At 37.4% G+C, this 27,885-nt stretch overlaps 1 protein-coding gene across 2 annotated transcripts in view; it reads left to right on the top strand.

Annotated features, from left to right (window-relative positions):
- The window catches only part of DACH2 (dachshund family transcription factor 2), a 638,422-nt gene that overhangs the window by 512,705 nt on the left and 97,832 nt on the right, over positions 1–27,885 (top strand). For both annotated transcript variants that reach the window (XM_069463458.1, XM_069463457.1), the window contains one exon: positions 93–265. In XM_069463458.1, coding sequence (XP_069319559.1) covers positions 93–265 — 173 coding nt within the window. The remainder of the gene's footprint in view (positions 1–92; positions 266–27,885) is intronic.

The following is a 27,885-nucleotide window of genomic DNA, read 5'->3' as shown; positions in this document are numbered from 1 at the left end:
AAAATGTCAACAAAGATGAATTTAGATGTTTTTTTAAAAACTATTTTATAGACTCATAGTGTAACAAATTTAACATGCATTGTCTGTTTTAGGGCTGGATCTGCCATTTATGATGATGCCTCATCCCCTACTTCCAGTCAGCTTACCTCCTGCCTCAGTTGCCATGGCAATGAATCAGATGAACCATCTCAATACTATTGCCAATATGGCTGCTGCGGCCCAGATTCACAGTCCTCTCTCCAGAGCTGGTACTTCTGTTATAAAGGTAAGAATCATGATTTGGAAGAGGACAAATGTGTAAATTACATACAAATTTTCAAAAATATTAGCAAGCCCACTAGATATTCAGTAGTAACACACAGCTCGTTGATTCAATTGGTTAACATACAGTATTGATGAGTTTAGTTTCTGATTAGGCCTGCCAGGTTTCTTTGATTATTGTTGTTTGTTTTCATTCCATGGCCACAGATCTCACTTTTAATTTTAGCTTCTTGTCTTGCAGTTGTGTGCACAGTGTAGAAGGCATGGGCAGACTAATCAGAGACTAGAAGAGTGTGCAAAAACCATTCCCATTGCTGGGGTGAAAAAAAGTAAGCACTGTGTATACTTTTGGAGTGTGAGAAGCAACTGTGAGGTATAAAATACCATATAGGACTTATAGTCAGACAGACTTAGGTTCCAATTCTGATTTGCCACTTAGTTGAATGACCTTGGGTACTATGGTTAACCTGCCTGAATGTGCTTCCTCAACTGTAAAATGAAAGTCATAGTTAACAAATCTATCCTACTTATTTCATTGGCTGTCTTTAGATAATGTAAAATATATGTTAAAACCTGTGAAACATTAAACAAATATTTATGATAATTTATTGCATTATCATTATCATTATTAGAATACTATTTTTTCAAAAGTTTATGGCCATTGAGTAATGAAACACAAAGGATATTTTATAATCCCTCATTCTGTTCCCTATTAGTTTGGCACATAGCCTCTTTCCCCTCTTTCCAGGTATCACATGAACTAGGCTTTTGAGTTTGTTTTTATGTTTGTGAGGAGGTGATATAAGGGTATGTAGGATCCTAAGACTATAGTTAATCACAGAAACCCATAGATTTTATTCCTTCATTTATTGAAAAAAATATTATATCCTTGATATATACATGTTAGTATATTTGGCCTTATGTGAAATTTATAAATAAGACATACTCCTTAACTTCTAGGAGCTCACAAACTCAAATGTGAGACAAACAAGTACCCATTTAACTTGTAGTAACAGGGCAGTGATGAATAACATAAGAGAACCACCAAGTGTCATAGGAATTTAGAGGAAGGAGAGATCATACCTAGTTTGGAGAAGAGAGGTGGCAAGGATCAGGAAAGGTATTACAGTTGATGGATTTGAATAGAGCCTTGCAATATTGATACGATTGCAATAGATAGGCATGGGAGTAAGAGAAGTGAAGGCAGAGGAAATGTGACATTCTAGACATTTTTGTTTCATTTTAAAAATTAGATTCCAGCTTGAGGGTTTTCTAAAACACTGAAGAAAGTTTAAAACATAACCTTTGTAGGAAAGTAAAAGACAAATTGATCATTTTTATAAAGCCCCATATATATTTCACTCACCAAGTAGAAGTGTGCTTCCTGTAAAGATTATGGCTGTTAAAGGGTTAGACTATCCTAAATAATCAGAGGCCTCTTTGAATATTTGACTAGAGTGTAAACTGGGAGTTAGAGTTTCCTTGAGAACAAAATTACCAATGAAAGATGAAATAAATTGCCTATGATTTTGAAACAGGATGGCGACTGAGGAAATATGACCCCCACATGCAAATTGAGAAGTCCTATTTAAAAACAAATCCAGGTGTGATGCTGTACACCAGTAGTCCCAGCTACTTGGGAGGCTGAGGCAGGAGGATTGCTTGAGCCCAGGAGTTCAAGGCCATCCTGTGCAATATAGCAAGACCTCTTGTCTAACACACAAACAAAAACACACTTGAAAGTAATGGTATTGTCATACTTACTTTGAAATGATGGAAGAATACTTTTAATAGAGGCATGCTTATGACTCTTCAAAAGTACTTTGGTTAGTTTTCCTAAGGACCAGACTGAATTAGCTAATTTTTTTTTTGAATGTTTGGGACTTTGTGTAGCTTTGTGAAGACTTTCAGTCACTTGAGAATAGGATTCATGACTACCATTTGATCATTGGTGGTGATGATTATAGTATTGGAAATGGAAAGGATCATTATCTTCTCCTTAGTCCCAATATTGTTTTGTTGTTAACTTACTAAAGTGATATAACTATAATTTTGTTTATTGCTGGTTAGTCTGTTTCATGTGCAACCTTTCTTTTTTTCACTTTTTTGAGAAGACAGAGTATTGCTCTGTTGCCCAGGCTAGAGTTCAGTGGCACAATCATAGCTGCTCACTGCAGCCTTGAACTTCTGTACTCCAGAGATCCTCCTGCTTCAGCCTCCTGAGTAGCTGGGACTACAGGCATGCACCAATGTGCCTGGCTAATTTTTAAAGTTTTCTGTAGAGCCAGGGTCTCCCTATGTTGCCCAAGCTGGTCTTGAACACCTGACCTCAAGTGATCCTCCTGTCTTGGCCTCCCAAATTCTGGGATTACCTGTGTGGGCATATGCAACCTTTTTAAAAAGAAAGTTGGAACTGTCACAAACATACAATTTTACATTTTAAAAAAAAGTTGACATTAGATAGATCACATGCCTATTTAAGTCTTGTCAAATACACAAAAATAATTTTATCCTGAAGAGAGATTGTATTTACTTTCTTATAATTACTTTGACTAACGAAAATTGAGAGAGATATTTAATTCAAATGCCCTTTGATAAAATTTCTCTACAAATCTATCAAAAGTACATTTCCACTGGAAGATGATAGGGAACTGAAGAAAAAAAATATAAAATAGTTGATTTCAGTGAATAGTGAGAGGCTTTTAATAAAATTGTCAAGTTTTATTTGTTTTTGCAAAAGTGCTATTGTGTAATAGTAAAATATTAGTTTTAAAATAATAATTCATAGGGGGAAATGGCGGAGTGCAGGTAACCTCATGGATTCCTGCTCCCAGAGAGGGAGGCATAGATCTCGGTCTACTACACATGAGTGGATCACTCCCCTGCAAGAACAGCATTGTGAATCGGCAGAGAATCAGCGTGGGACACAAAAACCAGGAAAAAGATGAGATGAACGGGAGATAAGATTGCAAAATCTAGAGAGTGCTAGACAAACAATAGCGAGTAGACCCTGGGATGGCTGAACCTGCGTGGCCAGCAAGTGAGGGGGGATCAGTCCCACAGGAGAACGTCTTGCTTCCCCACTCACCTCCACACCCACTCAGACAGGGTTCTGCCTGAAGTCCATGCAAAATCACTGCTGGAGATGTGGGGCTCTGTGGAGAAGAGACAATAATGGCAAGGATCTTGAACTCCCTGAGCTCTGTGGCAGGACTTCCCCGGGTGGGGGAGGGACTGGTCTGGGCTACTGCTGGAGGTAGTTAGGAGACAGGTAAATTGCCTCTACCACTCAGCGGGTCCAGATCGGCAGAGGTGAACACTAAATAGGGGACTCTAAACTGGAAACCACCACAGGCTAATAGGCCACTTGGGGTGGATCAGAAAGAGCAAGAGCTCCTGTTGGACAGGTGTGAGATTGTGGGAGGGCAACATAAAAGAGAAAAGGGGGCATTCTAATGACTCAGTGTGCTGACACGGCATCTGCCAACCCCTGAAGTGTCGTACACAGTGCTAGCGCTCTGGGGGCGGGCAGTTGCCATTTTCAGGGTCCACAACCCAGCCACTGAAGTATGACATGGTGTCATGCAGCTCCTTTCCCCCAGCCCGGGGACTCTCATGACAAGCTCCTCCCTTCCGTGACCTACAGTCAACTAGCCAGATATGTTTTGATGTGTGAACTCTGAGTGCTTCCCTAGTCCTGAGAGGCTAATGCTTGCATGACCTACAGGTGTTGGGGCATGGGAGACTAATGCCCATGGGACTTACAGGTGCTGGTGCACAGCGTGGACTGTGGCACCACACCCTCCCCCTAGCCAGCATGTTTCATGCCTAAAGTGGTAGGCGCCACCTCTGGAGGTAGGAAGAGACAAGAAAAGCCACTCTCCCTCTGCAGCTAGCATGAATCTCCAGGACCTTGGCCCAGATCAAAAGTTAACAGCTCGGGGAATTTATTACTCAGACTGTTTTTGGTCATCTGGTCGGATCAAAATTCTGGGACTGAATTCCTGCATGTGGTTGGCTTCCAACAGTGGAATCCACGGTCAGGGAACAAAAACTCTGGCAAGAGGACAAAGTAGGCTCCCCAAGGAACCCCTCCCATTGGGAGCAGCCTCCCAATTGTGGCAGAAGAACCCTGAACAACATATTAGCGGCTCCCCCTGGTGACAGATCAAGCAAACATAGAAGCGCACACATCCAAGCTGTTAGGCAGCAGCTACAAACTGCCTTGCTCCAACAGCATCTACTGGAATAGAGCCTTCACACGGTGTGTTACTATACAAATGAAAACTGAAAGGTGTGAAGCAATGACTGATCCAGATGGGAAGGACTCAGAAAAAGAACTCTGGAAGTATGAAGAATCAAATGGAAAACACCCCCCCAAAGAGGAACACCAGTTCTCTAGCAATGGACATTAATCAAATTCAGAACAATAAAATGACAGAAGAAGAGTTTCAAACGTGGATCATAAGACATTCAAGGATATGCAAGAAAAAATAGATAACGAACATAAAGAAACCACACACACAAAAAAAATCCAGGACTTGGAAGAAAAATCCACTAAAGAAATCTAAATATTAAAGAAAAATCAAACTGAACTGGAAATGAAAAACTTATTCAGGGAACTACAAAACACAGTGGAAAGCCACAAGAGCAGGGTAGATCAAACAGAAACAAGAATCTCAGAGATTGAAGATAACACCTTCCAATTAAATAAGTCAGTCACAGAGAGCAAAGAAATAAGAGAAAGGGCCAAAGCCTGTAAGAAATGTGGGATTATATGAAGAAGCCTAATGTGAGAGTTATGGGCATTCCTCAGGGTGAGGAAGATAATACACAAGGGTTGGATAAGCTATTTGAAGATACAACAGAGGAAAATTTCCCAGGCCTTGCTAAAAATCTAGATATCCAGGTAGAAGAAGCTCAAAGGACCCCTGGGAGATTCATTGCAAATAGAAAGACACCACGTCATGCAGTCATCACACTGACCAAAATATCCACTAAAGAGGCCCTTCTTCAAGCTGTGATGAGAAAGAAATGAGTAAAATACAAAGGAAAGCCCATTCGAATAATGCCAGATTTCTCAATTGAAACCTTACAAGGAAGAAGAGACTGGGGCCCCATTCTCACTCTTCTGAAACAGTATAATGCCCAGCCTAGAATCTTGCACCCATCAAAGCTAAGTTTTGTATGTGAAGAAGAAATTAAGACTGAGGTCAGATAAAGAAAGTCTGAGGGAATTCACCAAGACAAGACCAGCCCTCCAAGAAGTACTCAAAACATAGTTGCACACGGACCAGCACAATAAACACTCAGGAATGTAAAACCACTCAAAAGCTAAAGATCAAAAGCCTGATACCACAATGGCTCAAGAGAGAAGACATAGCAATGAAGTTGTACTCAACAGGATGAAAAGAAATCTGCCCCACCTATCAGTTCTATCAATAAACGTGAATGGCATGAAATACCCACTCAAGAGACATAGGCTAAACCAATGGATAAAAAAAGAATACAAGACAGATATCTTCTGTCTCCAGGAAACACATCTAACCTGCAAGGATGCATTTATACTGAAAATAAAGGGATGGAAATCGATATTTCAAGTAAACAGAAGTCAAAAGAAAGCTGGCCTGGCTGTTTTGATTTCAGATAACTTAGTCTTTAAATCAACAAAAGTAATGAAAGACATAGATGATCACTATATAATTGTGAAGGGTACAGTTCAACAGGAAGACATAACTATACTAAATATGTATGCATCCAACTTAGATACACCAAGATTCATAAAGCAAACCCTACTTGATCTAAACCAAATGATATACAGTAGCACCATAATAGTTGGAGACTTCAACACCACACTGACAACGCAGGACAAATCCTCCAAACATAAAATAAACAAATAATGGACTTAAACACAACTCTACAACAAATGGACCTGACTGACATTTAAGGACATTCTATCCAAAATCCACTGTATATACGTTCTTCTCATCAGCTCATGGGACATTCTCTAAGATTGACCATTTCCTAGGACACAAAGTATGTCTTAAAAAATTTAAAAAAATAGAAATTATACCATGCATTTTCTCAGATCACTGTGGAATAAAAGTAGAAATCAATCCTAACAGAAATTCTCATTTCTACTCAAAGTCATGGAAGCTAAGCAACCTTCTCCTGAATGATTATTATTATTTTTTTTAATTTCATCTTATTATTATGGGGGATACAGAATTTCAGGTTACATACGTTGCCCATGTACTGCCTGTCCCCCTAAGTCAAAGCTCCAGGCGTGTCCATTCTCCAGACAGTGCGCGTTGCACCCATCATGTAGGTATATATCCCTCCCCTCCCAACCCCCCCTTCCCGAGTCAGCACCTTTAAGCATGACCATTCCCTAAACGGTGCACAATTCACTCATTATGTAGGTATGGACCCATCCCCTCCCCCCACCCCACACTCCCCACCTCAGTCTGATATCCGATTGGTATTGTTCCCAGATGTGTACTTAGGTGATGATCAGGGAAACCAATTTTCTGGTGAGTACATGTGCTGCTTGTTTTTCCATTCTTGGGATACTTCACTTAATATAATGGGCTCCAACTCTCTCCAGGAGAACCACAGAGATGTCGTATCTTCATTATATCTTATAGCTGAGTAATATTCCATGGTATACATATACCACAGCTTACTAATCCAATCAATCATGTATTGATGGACATTTGGGTTGTTTTCCCATCTTTGCTATTGTGAATTGTGCTGCTATAAACATTCGGGTACATATGTCTTTGTTACAGAATGACCTTTTTTCCTTTGGGTATATGCTCAATAATGGGATTGCTGGATCGAATGGTAGCTCTACTTGAATCTGTTTAAGATACCTCCATAATGCTTTCCACAGGGGTTGCACTAGTTTTCAGTCCCACCAGCAGTGTATGAGTGTTCCTGTCTCTCCACATCCATGCCAACATGTGTTGTTTTGGGATTTTTTGATAAAGGCCATTCTCGCTGGGGTTAAGTGATATCTCATTGTGGTTTTGATTTGCATTTCCCTGATGATTAGGGATGTTGAGCATTTTTTCATATGTTTGTTAGCCATTCTTATATCTTCTTTTGAGAAATTTCTATTCATGTCATTTGCCCACTTTTTGATAGGGTTGTTTGATTTTTTCTTGCTGATTTTCGTGAGTTCTAAATAGATTCTTGTTATCAGTACTTTATCTGATGTGTAGTATGCAAAAATTTTTTGCCATTCTGTAGGTGGTCTGTTTATTCTCTGGACTGTTTCTTTGGCTGTGCAGAAGCTTTTTAATTTAATCAGGTCCCCTTAATTTATTTTTGTTGTTGCTGTGATTGCCTTAGGGGTCTTCTTCATAAATTCTTTGCCTAGGCCAATGTCTGTAGGAGTCTTTCCTACATTTTCTTCTAGAATTCTAATCGTTTCACACCTAAGGTTTAAGTCTGTTATCCACCGTGTTTTGATTTTTGTGAGAGGTGAAAGCTGTGGGTCCTGTTTCAGTATTCTACATGTGGCTAACCAATTCTCCCAGCACCGTTTATTGAATAGGGATTCTTGTCCCCAGAGTATGTTCTTTCCTGCTTTGTCAAAAATTAAGTGTCTATATAAGGATGGTTTTATATTTGGATTTTCTGTTGTGTTCCACTGGTCTGTGTCCCTGCACTTGTACCATTACCAGGCTGTTTTAAGAACCAGAGACTTGTAGTATAGTTTGAAGTCTGGCAAATTAATACCTCCCATTTTGTTTTTGGTGCTTAAAATTGCTTTTGTTATACGGGGTCTTCTCTGATTCCATACAAAGTGTATAAGTATTTTCTCTACATCTGTGAAGAATGATGGTGGTAGTTTAATAGGGATTGCATTGAATCTGTAAAACACTTTGGGTAGTATAGACATTTTAACAATGTTGATTCTTCTAATCCACGAGCATGGTATAGTTTTCCATCTATTTGCAAGTTCTGCTATTTCTTTTCTCAGTGTTTCATAGTTTTCCTTATAGAGGTCCTTTACCTCTTTAGTTAGGTATATTCCTAGATATTTTATTTTCTTTGTTGCTATTTTGAAGGGTATTGAGTCTTTAATTTGGTTTTTCGATTGACTATTTTTGCATATATGAATGCCTCTGATTTGTTTATATTAATTTTGTAGCCTGAGACTTTGCTATATTCGTTAATCAATTCCAGGAGTCTCATGGTTGAATCCTGGGGGTTTTCCAGATATAACATCATATCATTGGCAAAAAGTGAGAGTTTGATCTCTTCTTTCCCTATTTGGATTCCCTTGATTCTGCTCTCTTGCCTGATAGCTCTCGCAAGGACTTCCAATACTATGTGGAAAAGTAATGGGGACAGTGGGCAGCCCTGTCTGGTTCAAGTTCTAAGTGGGAATGCTTTCAATTTTTCCCCATTCAAAATGATGTTGGCTGTGGGTTTGCCATATATGGCTTGTATCATTTTTAGGTAGATTCCATCTATGCCTATTTTGTTAAGCGTTCTTATCATAAAAGGGTGTTGAATTTTGTCAAATGCTTTTTATGCATCTATTGAGAGGATCATATGGTTTTTGTTTTTGCTTCTATTTATGTGGTGAATTACATTTATAGATTTACGTATGTTGAACCACCCCTGCATCTCTGGGATGAAGCCCACTTGGTCGTGATGAATTATTTTTTTGATATGTACTTGGATTCGATTTGCTAGTATTTTATTGAAAATTTTTGCATCTATATTCATGAGAGAAATTGGTCTGTAGTTCTCTATTTTTGTTGCGTCCTTTCCTGGTTTTGGTATCAATGTTATATTGGCTTGGTAGAACGTGTTGTGGAGAATTCCATACTTCTCAATATTGGAGAATAGTTTATGTAGGATGGGCACCAGTTCTTCTTTGTATGTATGGTGAAATTCGGGTGTGAACCTATCTGGACCAGATCTTTTCTTTTTGGGAAGGTTTTTTTATTGCTGTTTCGATTTCAGTTCTTGATATTGGTCTGTTCAGGTACTCTATTTCTTCCTGGTTGAGCCTGGGAAGACTATATGTTTCTAAAAATTTGTCCATTTCCTCCACATTTTCCAATTTGTGTGCATAAAGATTTTTGTAGAATGCATAGATGATATCTTGTATCTCTGTGGCTTCGGTTGTGATTTATCCTTACATGTTCCTAATGGAGATTATTAGAGATTTTTCTTTTCTGCTCTTGGTTAGTCTAGCCAGATGTGTGTGTATTTTGTTTATCTTTTCAAAGAACCAACTTTTTCTTTTATTAATTTCCCTTATAGTTTCTTTGTTGTCCTTTTCATTTAGTTCTGATTTGATCTTAGTAATTTCTCGCCTTCTGCTGGGTTTGGGGTCATTTTGTTCTTCTTTCTCCAGCTCTTTGAGTCTATTCATTAGGTTGTCTATTTGCATGTTTTCTGTCTTTTTGATATAGGCATTTAAGTATATGAATTTTCCTCTAAGGACTGCTTTAGCTGCGTCCCATAGATTTTGATAAGTTGTATCTCCATTGTCATTTAATTCAAAGAAACTTTTGATTTCCATCTTGATTTCTTCCTTTATAGAATAATTGTTCAGGAGAAAGTTGTTCAGGTTCCATGACTTTGAGTAGGAATGAGGGTTTCTGTTTGGGTTCATTGTTACTTTTATTCCGCTGTGATCTGAGAAGATGCATGGTATAATTTCTATTTTTTTGAATTTTTTAAGACATGCTTTATGTCCTAGGATATGATCAATCTTAGAGAATGTCCCATGAGCTGATGAGAAGAATGTATATTCTGTGGACTTTGGATAGAATGTCCTGTAGATGTCAGCCAGGCCCATTTGTGCTAGCATTCTATTTAAGTCCATTATGTCTTTGTTTATTTTCTGTTTAGAGGATCTGTCCTGTACTGTCAGTGGGGTGTTAAGGTCTCCAGCTATTACAATATTGTTATCTATCATTTGGTTCAGATCAAGTAGGATTTCCTTTATGAATCTGGGTGCACCTAGGTTGGGTGCATATATATTGAGTATAGCCATGTCTTCTTGTTGAATTGTGCCTTTAACCAGTATGTAGTAACCATCTTTGTCTTTTATTACTTTTGTTGGTTTGAAAGCTAAGTTATTGGAAATTAAGACTGCCACACCAGCTTTCTTTTGGCTACCGTTTGCTTGAAATATCGATTTCCATCCTTTTATTTTCAGTCTAAATGCATCTTTGCAGGTTAGGTGAGTTTCTTGAAGACAGCAGATACTTGGTTTGTGTTTTTTATCCATTGGGCCAGTCTATGTCTCTTGAGCGGGGAATTCAAGCCATTCACATTTACTGAGAGAACTGATAAGTGGGACAGTTTTTTGTTCAGCTTGTTGGGTAGAACTTCATTGCGATGTTTTCTCTCTTGAGCCATTGTGGTATCTGCGATTTGATCTTTAGCTCTTGAGTAGTTTTACATTCGTGGGTCTTTCTTGTGCTGATCCGTGTGTAATGCTCTTTTGAGTACTTCTTGGAGGGCTGGTCTTGTCTTGGTGAATTCCCTCAACCTTTGTTTATCTGAGAATGTCTTAATTTCTCCTTCATATAGAAAACTTAGCTTAGCTGGGTACAAGATTCTAGGCTGGGCATTATTCTGTTTCAGAAGAGTGAAAAAGGGGCCCCAACCTCTTCTTGCTTGTAAGGTTTCAGTTGAGAAATATGGCGTAATTCTAATGGCCTTTCCTTTGTATGTTACTTGTTTCTTTCTCCTTACATCTCAGAGAAGGGACTCTTTAGTGGATATTTTGGTCAGCCTGATGACTACGTGGTGTGGTGTTTTCCTATTTGCTATCAATCTCTCAGGGGTCCTTTGAGCTTCTTGAATCTGTACGTCTAGAGTTTTAGCAAGGCCTGGAAAATTTTCCTCAATTATGTCTTCAAATAGCTTGTCCAACCCTTGCTTATTATCTTCTTCACCCTCAGGAATGCCAATAATTCTCAAGTTAGGTTTCTTCACATAATCCCACATTTCTTGAAGACTCTGATCATTTCTCTTATTTCTTTGATCTATCTCTGTGACTGACTTATTTAGTTGGAAAGAGTTATCTTCAATTTCTGAGATTCTTTCCTCTGTTTGATCTCCCCTACTCTTGAGACTTTCCACAGTGTTTTGTAGCTCTCTGAGTGAAGTCTTCGTTTCTAGGAGTTCTGTTTGGTTTTTCTTCAATATTTCAATTTCTTTAGTGAATTTTTCCTCTGAATCCTGTATTTTTTTTTTTTTTGTGGTTTCTTTGTGTTGGTTATCCATTGTTTCTTGTATATTATTCAGCTTGTTTATAATCCATAATTGAAATTCTTCCTGTAACATGTTGGTATTTTGAGTCTGGTTTGTGTCAAATGGTTGAGAGCTGGTATTTCTCTTTGGGGGTGAGATTTCCGTTTGATTCTTTGTGCTCCCTGTGTTTTTTCACTGGGCCCTTCTCATCTAGATTTATCATTGGATATTTTCTTACAGATTTAGTCTGGTTAACAGCACTCTTTGTACTCTGTTCGTAGGCTGTGAAGCATTCTAAGTATGTTGCTTCCTTTGTCAAGAGGGGGAGACTGTTGTGTATTGTTTAGAGTTTTTTATATTTCAGTTGGGGGGCTGCTTCTAATGGGTCCAACCCTAGAGGATTGGAGTGATCCATGACCACTTTGGCGAGTTAGGACACTGTGTTGTGGTCTTTCAGTAGGCAGGCAGGGTCCACACTAGTAGCAGACCGAAATTATCTTTGTTTGTTTGTTTGTTTGTTTCCCTTTGGTTCTTCCTCTATAGGGGTGGTTTCTGTCTCTATCCACAGGAAAGATACTAGCTATGGGGAGTGGATGGTGCTGTTGCTTGCTCAGCACTCCAGCTGCTGCAGCTCCCACGGGCAAAATCTGCCCTGGCCCAATGTCCCCACGGACCAGGCTCCACACTCTCACGTCTGGAGAAGTACTCAGTGTTTACACAAGGGCGGGGCCTCTATAGAAGGTCCATGGACCAGGGGAGGGAGCTGCCCAGGGAGCCTCTTGGCACCCTATGGCTCCGCAGCGACTTGACTGTGGGCCCCAAAATGGTGATTGCGTGCCTGCAGATCGCCGACACTGGGGGTGACTGCTCAGGTTCTGGTAGGTACCAGAGCCGGGAGTCTGGCAAGTTCTGAAGCCCACCATGACTCCTTAGCTAGAAGGCAAAAAGAGAGAAGAAAGAAAGAAAAGAAAAGAAAAGAAAAGGCAGGGCAGGGCAGGGCAGGGCAGGGAAAGGCAAAAAAGAAGAAAGAAAGAAAGAAAGAAAGAAAGAAAGAAAGAAAGAAAGAAAGAAAGAAGAAAGATAAAAAATAAAAATAAAATCTGTAGTTCAGTGATCCTTTTTTTTTTCTTTTTTTTTTTACACCTTAGCTCAGCTCTGCCCCTCCACGCTGAGCATGGCCCCGGCTGAGATTCCCCCAGGATCCAAGCTGTTTTTCCCGGTAATGTCTCTTGCCCACTGTGTTTATGTATATCCCACGCTTTTGGCATGGGTTCAGAGAATAGTGGAGGACACCGCCCAGGGAGCCACTTGGCACCTTGTGGCTCCCCTGCGGTTTCGCTGTGGATTTCAAGATGGCGCCCACATGCCCGCAGAACTCCAGGACTGGAGGGGATTAACGTTCCAGGTTCAGCAAACACCGTAGCCGGGGGCCTGGCAGGCAAAGATGCCCACTGGGGCTATCCGGCTTGTGAACCGCCAAAAAAAAAAAAAAAAAAAAAAAAAAAAAAAACAGAAAAATACAGAAAAATAAAATATATAGTTTGGTGACCCTATGTTTTTTTTTTACGTCTTAGCGCAGCTCTGCCCCTCCACACCGAGTGCGGCCCCGGCTGAGATTCCCCCAGGGTCCAAGCTGTTTTCCCAGTATTGTCTCTTGCCCACCGTGCTTATGTATATCCCGCGCTCTTGGCGTGGGTTCAGAGAATAGCGGAGGGTGCTGCCCAGGGATCTGTTCAGCCCCTTATGTCTCTGCAGCGGTTTCAGTTTCGCTGTGGATTTCAAGATGGTGCTCGCATGCCTGCAGAGCTTCGGGGCTGGAGGGGACTAACATTTTGCGTTCGGCAAACACCGGAGCCGGGGGCCTGGCAGGCAAAGATGCTCACCAGCGGCCACCGGCTGGAGAACCGCCAAAAAAAGAAGCAAGGAGATACAAAGAAATCCGTTGTTCAGGGATTCTTTGCAGTTTTCTGCCTTGGCGCAGATCTGTCCCTCCTCGCTAAGCGCAGTCTCAGCTGAGATCCCCCAGGGTCTAAGCTGTTTTCCTGAAAAAGCCTCCTGTCTGCAAAGCCCCACGTCTCCCTCGGTGATTCTGCACCGGCTTGAGGCAGGTCTCTAAATAAGTGGGTGTGGAGGTCAGTGGGGAGATCAAGCCTCTTTCCTAGGAGGCTGCCCCCGCCCCCCTCGATGGTGGGGCGGGTGTAGCTGATCCACGCTCCGCTGTCTATTGTCTGTCCTGCACTCTCCAGAATTTCGGGATCTTATTTCCCGTTCACCTCAGACTTTTCTCGCTCTGTTTGTCCCATGTTGATTTTCCGTGGATTCATACCACTGTTCTTGTGGGGGAGCGGTCCTCTAGCATTGTGGTAGGTCCGGATCCATGCCTTCCTCTCCGGGAGCACGAATCCAGGCAGTCACCACCACTCCGCCATCATGGAGACCTGTCCCTGAATGATTATTTTACAAACGAGGAAATCAAGATGGAAATCAATAGATTCTTTGAATTAAATGACAAAGCAGACACAAGTTATCAAAATCTGTGGGACATAGCTAAAGCAGTCATGAAAGGAAAGTTTATTTCCATAAATAACCTATGTCCAAAAGACAGAAAGATCACAAATAGACAACATAATGAATCAACTCAAAGAGCTGGAGAAAGAAGAACACTCACCCCAAACCCAGCAGAAGAAGTGAAATTAATAAGATGAAATCAGAACTAAATGAAATAGACAATGGGAAAAGTATATGGAAGATTAATAAAACAAAAATTTGGTTCTTTGAAAAGATAAACAAAGAAGTGAAATTAATAAGATCAAATCAGAACTAAATGAAATTGAAAACAGGAAAACTATACGGAAAATTAATAAAACAAAAAGTTGGTTCTTTGGAAAGATGAATAAAATTGACATGCCTTTGACTAGACTAAGAGCAGAAAAGAAAACTCTCTAATAAGCTTCATCAGGAACACGAAAGGAGCAATTGCAACTGATGCCATGGAGATACAAGAAACACACAGCCTACCTAGGCTTAGCCAGAAAGAAATAGAAGTCCTGAACAGACCAATATCAAGTACTGAAATTGAAACAGCAATACAAAACTTTCCTAAGAAGAGAAGTCCCAGACCAGATGGTTTCACACCCGAATTTTACCACACCTACAAAGAAGAACTGGTGACTATCTTGCAAAAGTTAGTCCACAAAATCGAGAAGGTTAGAATCCTCCCCAACACATTTTATGAAGCCAACATAACTCTGATACCAAAACCAGGAAAGGGCACAACATAAAAAGAAAGCAACAGACCAATATCCCTTAAGAATATAGATGCAAAAATTCTCAACAAAATCCTAGCAAACCAAACCCAGGTGCTTATCCAGAAAATAATCCATAGTGACCAAGTGGGATTCATCCCAGAAACGCAGGGATTTTTCAACATAGACAAATCTATAAATGTAATTCACCACATAAATAAAAGCAAGAAAAGACCATATGATCCCCTCAATAGATGCGTAAAAAGCATTTGACAAAATTCAACACCCTTTAATGATAAGAATGCTAAACAAAATAGGCATAGATGGGGCCTACCTAAAAATAATACAAGCCATATATAACAAAGCCACAGTGAGAATCATACTGAAAGGGGGAAAATTGAAACCATTCCCCCATAGAACTGGAATCAGACAAGGTTGCCCACTGTCACCCCTTCTATTAAACATAGTGCTGGAAGTCCTTGCCAGAGCAGTCAGGCAAGAGAGCAGAATTAAGGACATCCAAATGGGGGCAGAAGAGATCAAACTCTCATTCTTTGTTGATGTTATGACATTATATCTAGAAAACCTCAAGGATTCAACCAAGAGACTCCTGGAGTTGATAAATGAATTCAGTAAAGTCTCAGGATACAAAGTCAATACACACAAATCAGAGACATTCATATATGCAAATAACAGTCAAACTGAGAACCAAATCAAAGATTCAATACCCTTCACAATAGCAACAAGAAAATAGAGAACCTAGGAAGATAGTTCATTAAGGAGGAAAAAGACCTCTACTGGGAGAACTATGAAACACTGAGGAAGGAAACATCAGAGCACATAAACAGGTGGAAAACCATACCATGCTCTTGGATTGGCAGAATAAACATTATTAAAATGTCTGTGCTACCCACAGTGTTCTAGAGATTAAATGCAATCCCTATTAAAGTACCAACATAATTTTGTACAGATATAGAAAAAATAGTTTTACACTTCATATGGAACAAGAGAAGACCTCATTTAGCAAAAGAAATTTTAGGCAATAAGAACAAAATGGGAGGCATTAATTTGCCAGACTTGAAACTATACTGCAAGGCTGTAGTTATTAAATCAGCTTGGTATTTTGGCATGAGAACAGGGACACAGACCAGTGGAACAGAACTGAGAATCCAGATATAAAACCATCTTCATATAGCTATCTAATATTTGACAAAGTAGACAAAAACATATACTGGGGAGAAGATTCCTTATTCAATAAATGGTGCTGGGAAAACTGGTTAGCCACATGTTGAAACTGAAACAAGACCCACACTTTTCACCTCTCACAAAAATCAAATCATGGTGGATGACAGACTTAAACCTAAGGCCTGAAACTATTAGAATTCTAGAAGAACATGTGGGAAAAACTCTTATAGAAATTGGCCTAGGCAAAGAATTTATGAAGACCCCAAAGGCAATCACAACAACAATAAAAATAAATAAATGGGACCTGATCCAATTAAAAAGATTCTGCACAGCCAAAGAAACTGTCACGAGATCAGACAACTTATAGAATGGGAAAAAAATTTCGCATTCTATACATCTAATAAAGGGCTAATAACTAGAATCTATTTAGAACTCAGGAAAATCAGCAAGAAAAAATCAAACAACCCTATCAAAAAATGGGCAAAGGACATGAACTCAAATTCTTCAAAAGCAGACAGAATAATGGCCAACAAACATATGAAAAAAAGGCTCAACATCTCTAATCATCAGGAAAATGCAAATCAAATACACAATGAGATATCACTTAACTCCAGTGAGAACAGCCTTTATCAAAAAGTCCCAAAACAATACATATTGGTGTGGATACAGAGAGACAGGAACACTCATACACTGCTGGTGGGACTGCAAACTAGTGCAACCTCTGGGGAAAGCAATATGGAGATAACTCAAAGAGATACAAGTAGATCTACCATTTGATCCAGCAATCCCATTATTGGGCACCTACCCAAAAGATAAAAAGACATTCTATGACAAAGACACCTGCACCCGAATGTTTATAGCAGCACAATTCACAATTGCAAAGATGTGGAAACAACCCAAGTGCCCATCAATACATGAGTGGATTAATAAAATGTGGTATATGTGTACCATGGGGTACTACTCAGCTATAAGAAACAGGTGATACAGTACCTCTTGTATTTTCCTGGATAGAGCTGTGACCCATTCAACTAAGTGAAGTATCCCAAGAATGGAAAAATAAGCACCACATGCAGTCACCGTCAAGTTGGTTTCACTGATCATCACCTAAGAGCACATTTAGGAATAACAGTAATTGGATGTCGGGGAGATGTGGTGGGGAGAGGGGATGGGTGTATACATACATAATGAGTGCAATGCACACCATCTGTGTGATTGGACATGCTTGAAGCTCTGACTCCGCGGAGAGGGGGACAAGGGAAATGTATGTAACCTATACTTTTGTACCCCAAAATATGGTGAAATAAAAATAAATAAATAATATAAAAAGGAATTACATTAATTGGGTGTTGGGCAGATGTGGGGGGAGGGGATGGGGGCATACATTCATAATGAGTGTAATGTGCACCATATGGGGGATGGACCTGCTTGAAGCTCTGACTCGGGGAGAGGCGCAAGGGCAATATACCTAACCTAAACTTTTGTAGCCCAATAATATGCTGAAATCAATAATAATAATAATTCATTGGAAATACCATAATAAACATCCTCTAAGTAATGGACGAATGAGTGTTTATATCAAAGTTTCACTGTCCTTTTAAGAACAGTTATCATATGATACCCATCATGATATCTAATTATAGGGATATAAATTTCATACCTATGTGGATCTATATTTCAACAAAATTTCCTTTCATTGTAATTCTTGGTGAAGCATAGTTTCAAGGTTCAATCCATTAGACTCTTACAGGCAATGGGTAGACCTATGTTTTGAGAATTCATATAATTCTACTTGGGGGATAGAGAAATTATTCAAACAAAAGCACATTTGTACCAATTACATTTACAATTAATTAAATCATGTCAGTTTGACATTATAAAAGAGATATTTAAATTAGTATCATTCATTATTTTAGTTCAATATCTGAATTTAAGTCATGAAATCTTTTATATCATTTTTACGATTTAGAGGTACACTGTCCTCTCAAAATATGCATGATCAGAAAATTTAACATTTAATATCTAGAAATAAATGTCTTAACTATGAAATTTGATTCTTTCTTACAAATGCACATTAAATTAGTGGAAATCTCAATAGCCTGATTCACAAAACCGTCTTTGCTGTGCATAGTATAATGAATTTAAAACACAGCTGCAGAAAAACAATATTATAAGTTTGGTAGATACAGTAAGAGGCTAGGACACATTACAAAAAGAGTCCCAAATATGTGCTTAGTTATGTAAAACTTGTGAAAATCCACAAAAAGGACTATCAGACTTACTGATATGTTTAAATTATTCTTGTTGCTTGCCTATCTTTTTTACTCTCAGGTAAAAGTTATCATTTTGGCTATATCAATTGAAAAATTCCCTGATTTAATAAAAAGCTATGATACTGAAACAAGTTTTAAGAGTCCTTTTAAACACCTACTGTTGTTCTTTAGCATGGTTTCTGTTAAGCTGGTGCATGTGCTAATGCTTGTCACTGAAGATCATGATATTCTAATCACAATTTCCATTGGAAACTAGGCTTTTATTATGTGCTTTGAATGTTAGGATTATATGATACACAGAGGAACGATAGCAAGTTAGTGAATGACTGTCTATACAAACCATACTTATTTCTAGCATTTAGCATTTCTAATAAAAGGGCCTAAGAGCAGCTATTTTATTAATAATCTTTCTGCACTTCAATTTTCCCTTCTGTGAAATGAGTCTTTCTTTATACTTTGCTTCTATGTTTACATCCAGAATTTATGTTTACCTTATAGATAGTCTATATCTTCAAACTGGTGAGACTAAACTATAAGTCACGTTAACTCTTCATTTTAATTCAGGCCACATAATTTGGCTTTCATTTAGCAAATTAATTTGTTAACAACTAATTGAATCAGAAGAAGCCACTGGAATCTGGTTTAAAAATTTTATTGGTCTATCCATAGTTTTTGTTTTTAATTTATTGAGTTCCTGTTGTGTGTCAAGTAGTTGTCAAGGTTTACAATTTAATAAGGGAGAGACAACTAATAAAAAAATAAATAACTATGTAATTCTTTATTAAAATGTAGATAGAAAAAATCAAACAACCCTACCAAAAAGTGGGCAAAGGACATGAATAGAAACTTTTCAAAAGAAGACAGAAGAATGGCCAACAAACATATGAAAGAATGCTCAACATCTCTAATCATCAGGGAAATGCAAATCAAAACCACAATGAGATATCACTTAACTCCAGTGAGAATGGCCTTTATTGAAAAGTCCCAAAACAATATATGTTGGTGTGGACGTGGAGAGACAGGAACACTCATACACTGCTGGTGGGACTGCAAACTAATACAACCTCTGTGGAAAGCAATATGGAGATAACTCAAAGAGATACAAGTAGACCTACCATTTGATCCAGCAATCCCATTATTGGGCATCTACCCAAAAGAACAAAAGACATTCTATAAAAAGACTTCTGCACACAAATGTTTATATCAGCACAATTCACAATTGCAAAGATGTGGAAACAACCCAAGTGCCCATCAATACATGAGTGGATTAATAAAATGTGGTATATGTATACCATGGAGTACTACTCAGCTATAAGAAACAATGGTGATATAGCACCTGTTGTATTTTCCTGGATAGAGCTGGAACCCATTCTACTAAGTGAAGTACCCCAAGAATGGAAAAATAAGCACCACATGTAGTCACCGTCAGATTGGTTTCACTGATCATCACCTAAGAGCACATTTAGGAATAACATTAATTGGGTGTCGGGCAGATGTGGGGGAGGGGGGGTGATGGGTGTATACATACATAATAAATGTGATGCACACCGTCTAAGGGATGGACACGCTTGAAACTCTGATCTGGGGGGCAGGGGCAAGGGCAATATATGTAACCTAAATTTTGTACCCCCATAATATGCTGAAATTTAAAAAAAATTTGATAGACAAAATGAACTCATTTGCACTATTTTGAAAACATAGTACAGAGTTTGCTTTTATGCCCTGTGAGTCCTGGGTTCCTGAGTCATAACACGAGGGGTAACTATATATAATAATTTAAATTTTTCTACCTCCTCTATGCTTAAAATTTCACTAGTAGATTATTTGTTGTGCTATATTTGTCTCTCATTTCCTGAGTTGTTCTTAAAAGGAAAGTTATGGGATGGATACAACTGTGATTTTGTACATATTCACAGTATATATGTATTTTTATAATGTGACAATCTAGTTGTATTTGAGAGCTCATAGACTCAAATAAACACAGCACTTGATGTGCTTATTAACGAACTTAATAGTTGCTTAATCAGATAATGTTTAACATTATAATGAAACAAAAACCTCAGATTCCTATAATGGACTTAGATATTCAGTGTTTTAGATTTATATCTGAGCCAGCATCCAGTGATATGCCTATAAACCAGCTCTGCAAAAATAAGACAAATCAAAATAAAAAGAAAACCCATGATTTATAATATTTGCAAATTTCATTGGTATAAATATTTCCACTATGTCTGAATTTAAGTTACCAACAGTTTAAAAGCTGGCTCACTATATTAATGAATATTTAACAATTGGCTCTAGTTTGAGCAGACTCTAAGACTGCACTTTCCTTTTAGAGTATTACACCAAATATGAAATGTTTATCAAATCAAACTCTCCATGCCAATCTTCACTTATATCCATTAAATACGAAACAAACAACACAAATTTTTTCAACCAGTTTACCTATCAATTTATATTCCTTCAGCAAAACACAAGTTAACTAAAAGTTTGAGAAATCCCTATAAAAGTGAATGAATAAGTAGTGTGTTTTCCAATTTAAATTATACCACTTTAACACAGAATGATACCAAATTGGAAGGTAGTTGATCATAGTTGTATTTGGTCCATTTTCTTTTATCAGTGAGTTAATGTTTCTATCCAAGTGTGAAAAAAGTTTGGTGATTAGAGGTGCTGATGCCTGCAAATGTCCTTAAATAGTGAAAGCTACCACAAGGGAGAATAGACCTGGCTGCTGGTGTAGTCACATCAACTGCTGTGGTCTTTTTTTTTTTTTTCTTTTCACACATAGGAGAGAAAATTATATGCTTTAAGGTCTAAGGGTGATATGACTTTTAGAAGCTTAGAGGTCTAAGAAAATATATAGTTCTTAGAGTTTGATAGATTTTCTCATCTCCATGGATAGATTTTCTCATCTTCACTGATCATCATCTAAGAGCACATTTGGGAATAACGCCAATTGCTGGTCGGGCAGATGTGGGGGGGGAGGGAATGTGTGTATACCTACATAATGAGTGTGATGAGCACTGTCTGGGGAATGGACACGCTTGAAGCTCTGATTCAGGGGGGGGTGGGGGGCATGGGCAATATACATAACCTAAACTTTGTACCAGCATAATAAGCTGAAATAAAAATAAATAAATAAATAAATAAAATAAAATAAATCTTAGAGCATATCTACTACAGCAACACTGCTCAGAATGGTAGCTATCAGCCAGGTGTGGCTATTTCAATTTAAATTAATTAAATCAAATTAAAATTTCAGTTCCTCAGTTGCAATTAATCATGTTTTAAGTGCTCAATAGCCATGTTCTACTTGTGGCTACTATATTATACAGCAAAAAAATAGAACATTTCCATCATTACAGAAAGTTCTTTTGGGCAGTAATACATTAAGTAGGGTAGATAAAAGGTCCAGAACCATCAGTCATCTTAGAAATAAAAAGGGTGATAAAGGTTAAAAACTCAGCAAATTTATTTCAGTTAGCTTTGCAGTTACCCAGAAAGGATAGCTATTGCTGACTATTGCCTTACTGTGTTATTATTATCATCATTTTCTGTTAGAAACCAGAGACAGAATACAGAATTCACTGATTTAGCAAATATTTAATGTGTGTGAAGGACTGTTTTACATAGCTTTGTCAAAAGCACAAAAATGAAACAGACATAGGCCTCACTCCCTAAAGGATTTATAGAATTATATATCATTTCTGGCTAGGACCATGATAACTAGTTAACCAAGTAAGATGCATTTAGAAGAAGATTTCATTGGAGGCAGTATGGAATAATGTCTGTCTGCCTGGATTTGAATCCTGGTTTCTCCATTCATTGTTATGTGACCTTAGGCAAATTAATTAACCTACACGTGCCTCAGCTTGGCTCATCTCCCAATAACATGGGGTTGATAATTGTACCTACCTCATAGCATTAACATAAGTCTAAATGAGATAAAGCATGTTAACACATTTAGAGCAATGTTTGGCACCTAGTGAGTACAGAGTGTATGTTAGCTAACATTATTTTATATATGTTTTAGACTCAGGAATCCACATAGAAATAGTAATAAGTAGAAATCAATATTATGGCCAAAAGCTACTATGAGACAGAAGTAGCTTCCTTTATGTAGGTTTTTCTATGTGCTCTCTTATCAGTACCAGGACCAAGAGTATCCCACCATTAGATTCACCTACAGGTATTGGCCCCTCTCTCTAAAAAGCATTTATTGGCCTATCGCGGCTGTCTTGATCTCAAATGCCCCAAAGGAAGGATTAGGAGCCTGGTGGGGGCTGGATAAGAGTGCCCATTCTAATATCAAAGTTGATCTGATTTGTACTTTATATTAAGTAACCTTCAAATGTTTACATGTGGATTATTTAGTCTTTAGTGTGAGCTACAGGCATCTACATGCCATATGAAAACACCCATAGGCCTTTCTTCCATCCCCAATGAGGCATATTAGGCACTGAATAACTATTAGTTGCATAAATGAATAAAAGTTAAAAATTCACTGAATATTAAACGTTGGGGAATGTTTCCAACATAATCATTAATAATACCATCTTTAATTCCAAAAGTGGAAAAAATGTTACAAATTGCAAACAAATATGTGTTGTTGTTGCTGTTGTTTTGCCAGGAGCTAGTTTATGAATATTGCTACACCAAGCACATACTAGCTTTTAGTTCCAGCTCAGATCCCTTTAGTGTTGGCTCAGCTATTAGCATTTGTAGCTAATAACTAATATAGCTATAACATGAATTGGAAATTGCATTATGATCATTAGGCTTGTGAGACTATTCATCCTTGAGTTATATCACTAAATGTGACCAAATCATGAAGGCAAAAATACATGAAATGCCTGACTGGTATGAAAGTCTATTCCCTATATGACATTTAAATGTCTTGTAATACATTTTTTTCTTTATCTGTGGGAAACTTTGTAATGTCAGTGTGCCATAATTTTCTTTGATAACAAATTTAAGAGATTTAAGTAGGAAGCTATTATTTGGCTGCTTACCAATATCATCTGATTAGCTATGTTACTTTTTTGGCTGAGCAGCTGGCAATTAATACATTTATAAGAAACGGTCACAAGGCAGTGGCATTAGCATGTGAACATCTGCTATTAAAATTAGTCAATGCAGAGAGGGATTTGGGGGGATAATTCAAATCCACTGAAAAATCACTACTTGTGTCTTATTCTTAGTGCTCTATGGAAAGACAAAGCTATTACTATTTTTAGAACATGTGATTAAGATGCATTGAGTGAGAATTGAGGCTTGTTTGTGTTTGTTTGTTTGTTTGTTTGGGTGAGTGGGTGGGTGGGTGAGTGCAGAGTGGCAAGCTCACAACATAATTTGGAAAACCATGCATTTTTCACTGAACTATACATTCTCCCACTTGAGAACATTTATATGCTATGAACAGATGTTATGGCTGATTCCCTTATCTATTAGCCTCTTCCAGGATAAGTTCATCACACTGAAGAGGTGAGAGGGAACTTTGCTCATACATCACACAGGTCACATATAGGGTGTGCCTGTGATATTGGACTCTTTCATGATTATGTATTCTGTTGAGCCTAAGAAATATTGATTTATAGAAATGCCCCATATATTTTTAGAGACAGATATGATTCCAGAAGTCAAGCAAGGCTTTTCCCTAAAGGAAAATGTAAACGTGTTAGTTCGCATATCAAAAGCTGCCTCGCCTCAGGAGGGTGTCTCAATGGTCAGTAGCAGCTGCTTTCCAAGGAGATGCTGCAATCTGGGCCTATGGCTCTCACTTGTTTTGAAAGACAAAGCAGGTCTTGCCTAGAGCCATGGGATGCTGGAGCTGATCAACAAAGACAGGCCTCCGTAGATGAGAGCTGATCAAATAGATATGCTAAGAGCTGGTCAAACAGATATGCTGCCCGAGCTGGGCCCAGATGGAACTATGCAGTTAAAGTAAATAGCGTAAGAAACAGCTCATGCTTGACTTCTAAAATCTATGTTCTAATACACAATAATCAGAGCCACAATGTCTCTGTTTTTGCTAAAGTAATAGCCTTATCATAAAACTTAGAAGTTTGCCCTAAGAAGATTTTATAACTCATTATTCACCTAGATAGAGTTAGTTAAAGGATCTGTAGTAGCCTTTTAGAAGACTTTGACCCTGAACCAAACTACCTATTATTATGTAAATCCCATTACCCTTGGCAATCAACCTGTATCTGCCCTATAAGTACCTGTGTAAAACTTCAGTCTGGGTTGCATTTCCACGGGAAGGGATATAACCACCCGGGCATCCTCCTTTGTCTATCTTCATAAATATTTACTTTATAAACTATATCTTTGGCTCTGCGTATTACTTTTATTTCTGTTTCCTACTATTTTTTCATCCTTTGTGATGACCCCTGTCTGAGGAACCTGAACACTTGCAGGGAGCATAGCTAACTCCCTGCAATATTCCAGCTGCATTCCCTATCTGGCATTATTTCTTATGGACAATATAATGTTGCTTCTTATGATTCAGGATTGATATTATGCTTTCAAAACCACTGCAGAGTGAAAAATACCCCAATATCCATTTTCTCTGAGTAGTAAATTACTTAATCACTTTTGGAGATAAAATATGAATGTTAATGGATTCATTGTTTAATAGACTAAAGAAATACATATATGATGATAACTCCTAGCCTAGAATAAGGAGCTTAATAATTACTAAATTGTTTTTTTTTTTCCTTTTTAACCTCGAGAGCCCTTTTCCCTGTTTTTCTTTTTAAGTTCATGAAAACTCTGCTATATTCATCTATGTTAACTTAAATAAAATGCTAAATTAGTGATTGTGGAACACAGAATAGTTCTTACATTGGTTCATAAAGATCCATAAAGTGTCATTCTTCTAATAGTATTTAGAGATGGCAAGTTTGAGCATTAAATTCTCCCCTAGAATGAGTGGTAAGCGAAGTTAATAGTGAGAATGAGCAAACTTTATTTTGCTGTCCATGGTTTTATTATTAAAGTCTGTCAAGTTACTCTCTGTTCTGCTTCTGCAGAACTCTGGTGATAGTACAGAATTAGCACATCAATTAAATATGAAATATCAAGACAAATACATGAATAAAATATCTAGCATTCAGATAAACTTCCAAAAGCTACTCCTCAGCAGTGAAATGCCATTAAATCCTTTAGGAACTCATTAATAGATTAACATTTGGAAGAGTAATTACAGTGAGAGTTGAATTCAAATTAAATAAAAATAAAAAGACAAATTATATACTACATAATCCTACTGAATGCTTGATGAGAATCGATATAATAAAATATTAGAGGCAACAAGTCAACATTGAGGTGGCTGTTATTAAAAGGCAATAAACACACGTGCACATAAATATAACCACATGCTAGAAATATTTAATACACATATATTAGCACATCATAAATTCTGTGTATACTACTATATTTTCAAGGATAAAAGGTATATATTAAGATGAAATAAGTGATCTACATGAAAATTGTCAGAGTTGATACTTTAGTGCCAATAAACTAAATCCTAAACCAAATTGACTGTGTTAAACCTGTAAAAAACTGAATTTTAAAGCATTGCCCCCACTCTTTATGAAGATTCAAATGTACTTTCAAATGATTTAATATAATGAGCATCTCTTTTAACAATTTGTGATATATATCAAAAGAAAAAATGTAATGATAGAGGAGGGGGTAGTGTGCACTAATTAATAACATTTTCTATAACAACTCTTTTTAGGCATAATCCTTGAACTGTATAGGTACATGTTAAATGTTAGAGTTATTATTGAAGATAATTTTACAAGTTCCAGGGAGGGATTTGGTCGTGTACTAGAATGTATCAATTTTGGAAATCTCTCTCCTTTGCTACTTTGAATCTGAAGACATTTCTACAGTGTTTCTGAGGAGCTACAGCTGTTTTTGATGGGGCGGGAATGAAATACATGAAGAGTAACAGGGTTGTAAAAGTCATAAATGCTCCATAAAATGAAGTCATCAATGAGTAAAAATGATTGGGGTTTTAGATTTGTAATTTTCCTTTTTAAATGCCCTTCTTGATTTGTTGCAAATACTGTTAACCCTGTATTTGGAAAATGGTGAGGACATTATCACGTGTGTTCTCATTTGTAATAAAATTAGATTAACCTGCTGTGAAATTTTAACTAGGCTGAGACACAACAGTAGCCACCTAATGAACCACAGCACATTGCAATTAAGTAGTTAAATAGATGCATACTGATTACAGGGCTGAAAAATGGGTGTTTACTCTTGCAAAGAATAAATTGTTCATAGAACTATGCATTATTTTAGGAGACATTAAACATTCCAGTTCCACAGTTTTTTTTTTTTTTAAAAATCCTACCTAATTCTTAACCAGTACAAGACACCTGATTCATCTTATGTGGTTTACATGGTGAAAAAATTCTGACCTCTGTGCTGCCTTATGAAAATAATAACAATGAACTGAACCTTGATTGAATTTGGAAAGTGCAGGCCACAAAATCTTATAGCAGAAATATTGTGTCTTGCAATATGTTACTGTCACTCTTAATATTCACTCTCTAAATCGTGTTCTCTAAGTTAGCTTATTGTTTCACATAATACGCTGTTGATATGTCAAAGGAAGAGTATAAGGCTATACTATTTTGAACTCCTATTGTTTTACCATATGTTAATTTTAAATGTTGGGGGAATCCCTTATTACAGCATTGTATTTTTTCTCATTATTCATAGTCTTTTCTATTATTTATGTAGATGTCCTTTCATTTTTTTATTCAGAATGAGCTTTCATTTTTTATTAGGAAGAGTGTGCAAGACCAAGTATCATTGTCAGTTGGATTCTCTTGCTTTTCCAAATCACCAACTGTATGAATCACTCAAAAATTTTTCATTTTTATTATGGTAGCATGTATTCTGTATGTCTGATTCCTATTTGCTACTACACAGTGATTTTTGTGTCTTCGATTCTGTTTTATCACGGTAACTGCCAAACTTTGTTTCTGTCCATTCATTCAAAGGTCAATCAGAGATAAATATAGTTCATTGAATTACACATTTTTTAGCAAATTTCCAGTGTTAGAATTCAAAGACAAATACCGAATGCCCTACACTTTATGCACATATTTTGGCACAGAATGAATGAGACACAACAATAAAAGACAAAAATAATTTGACTTCATATATCAAATTCGTTTCATTGATGTGTGTGCACATTTAGAGAACTATTTAGAGAACATGTTTTAAAACATTACAGTTTAGGTTGAATTTCACAACTGATTACTAGTCTTTTCAAAAAGTGAAAAGATGTGGTATGGGGATTAAATAGATCTTGCTGTCCATCCCCATTACCATTCCTCCAAAATATGAGTAGAATTATTGGGGGGAAAAACTTGATACTTTTCTTCTCCTTTGCTTGTGTATTTCTTTTGATTTTGCCTTGCATACGTTGTGTGACAACTAGATATTTTCCTGCATACTAAATATAAATGAAATGTATCAGTTTACTACTCTTTTTTAAAACATTGTTTTTAAGACATGACATCTATAAAGTCCTTAAAATGTAATATAAATTAAAAATTATCAGTATTTAATTAGCATATACTACTATAGCTAATTAAATATACTATTCATTTCAGTAAAGTTATTGAATGCTAATAAAGTGTTAAATAATAATGTAAAAC

The sequence above is a fragment of the Eulemur rufifrons genome, chromosome 30 (genome assembly GCF_041146395.1).
Source record: "Eulemur rufifrons isolate Redbay chromosome 30, OSU_ERuf_1, whole genome shotgun sequence".
NCBI classification, from domain to species: Eukaryota; Metazoa; Chordata; class Mammalia; order Primates; family Lemuridae; genus Eulemur; species Eulemur rufifrons.
Note: the sequence above shows the minus strand (reverse complement) of the source record. Positions and strands in the feature narration are given on the sequence as shown.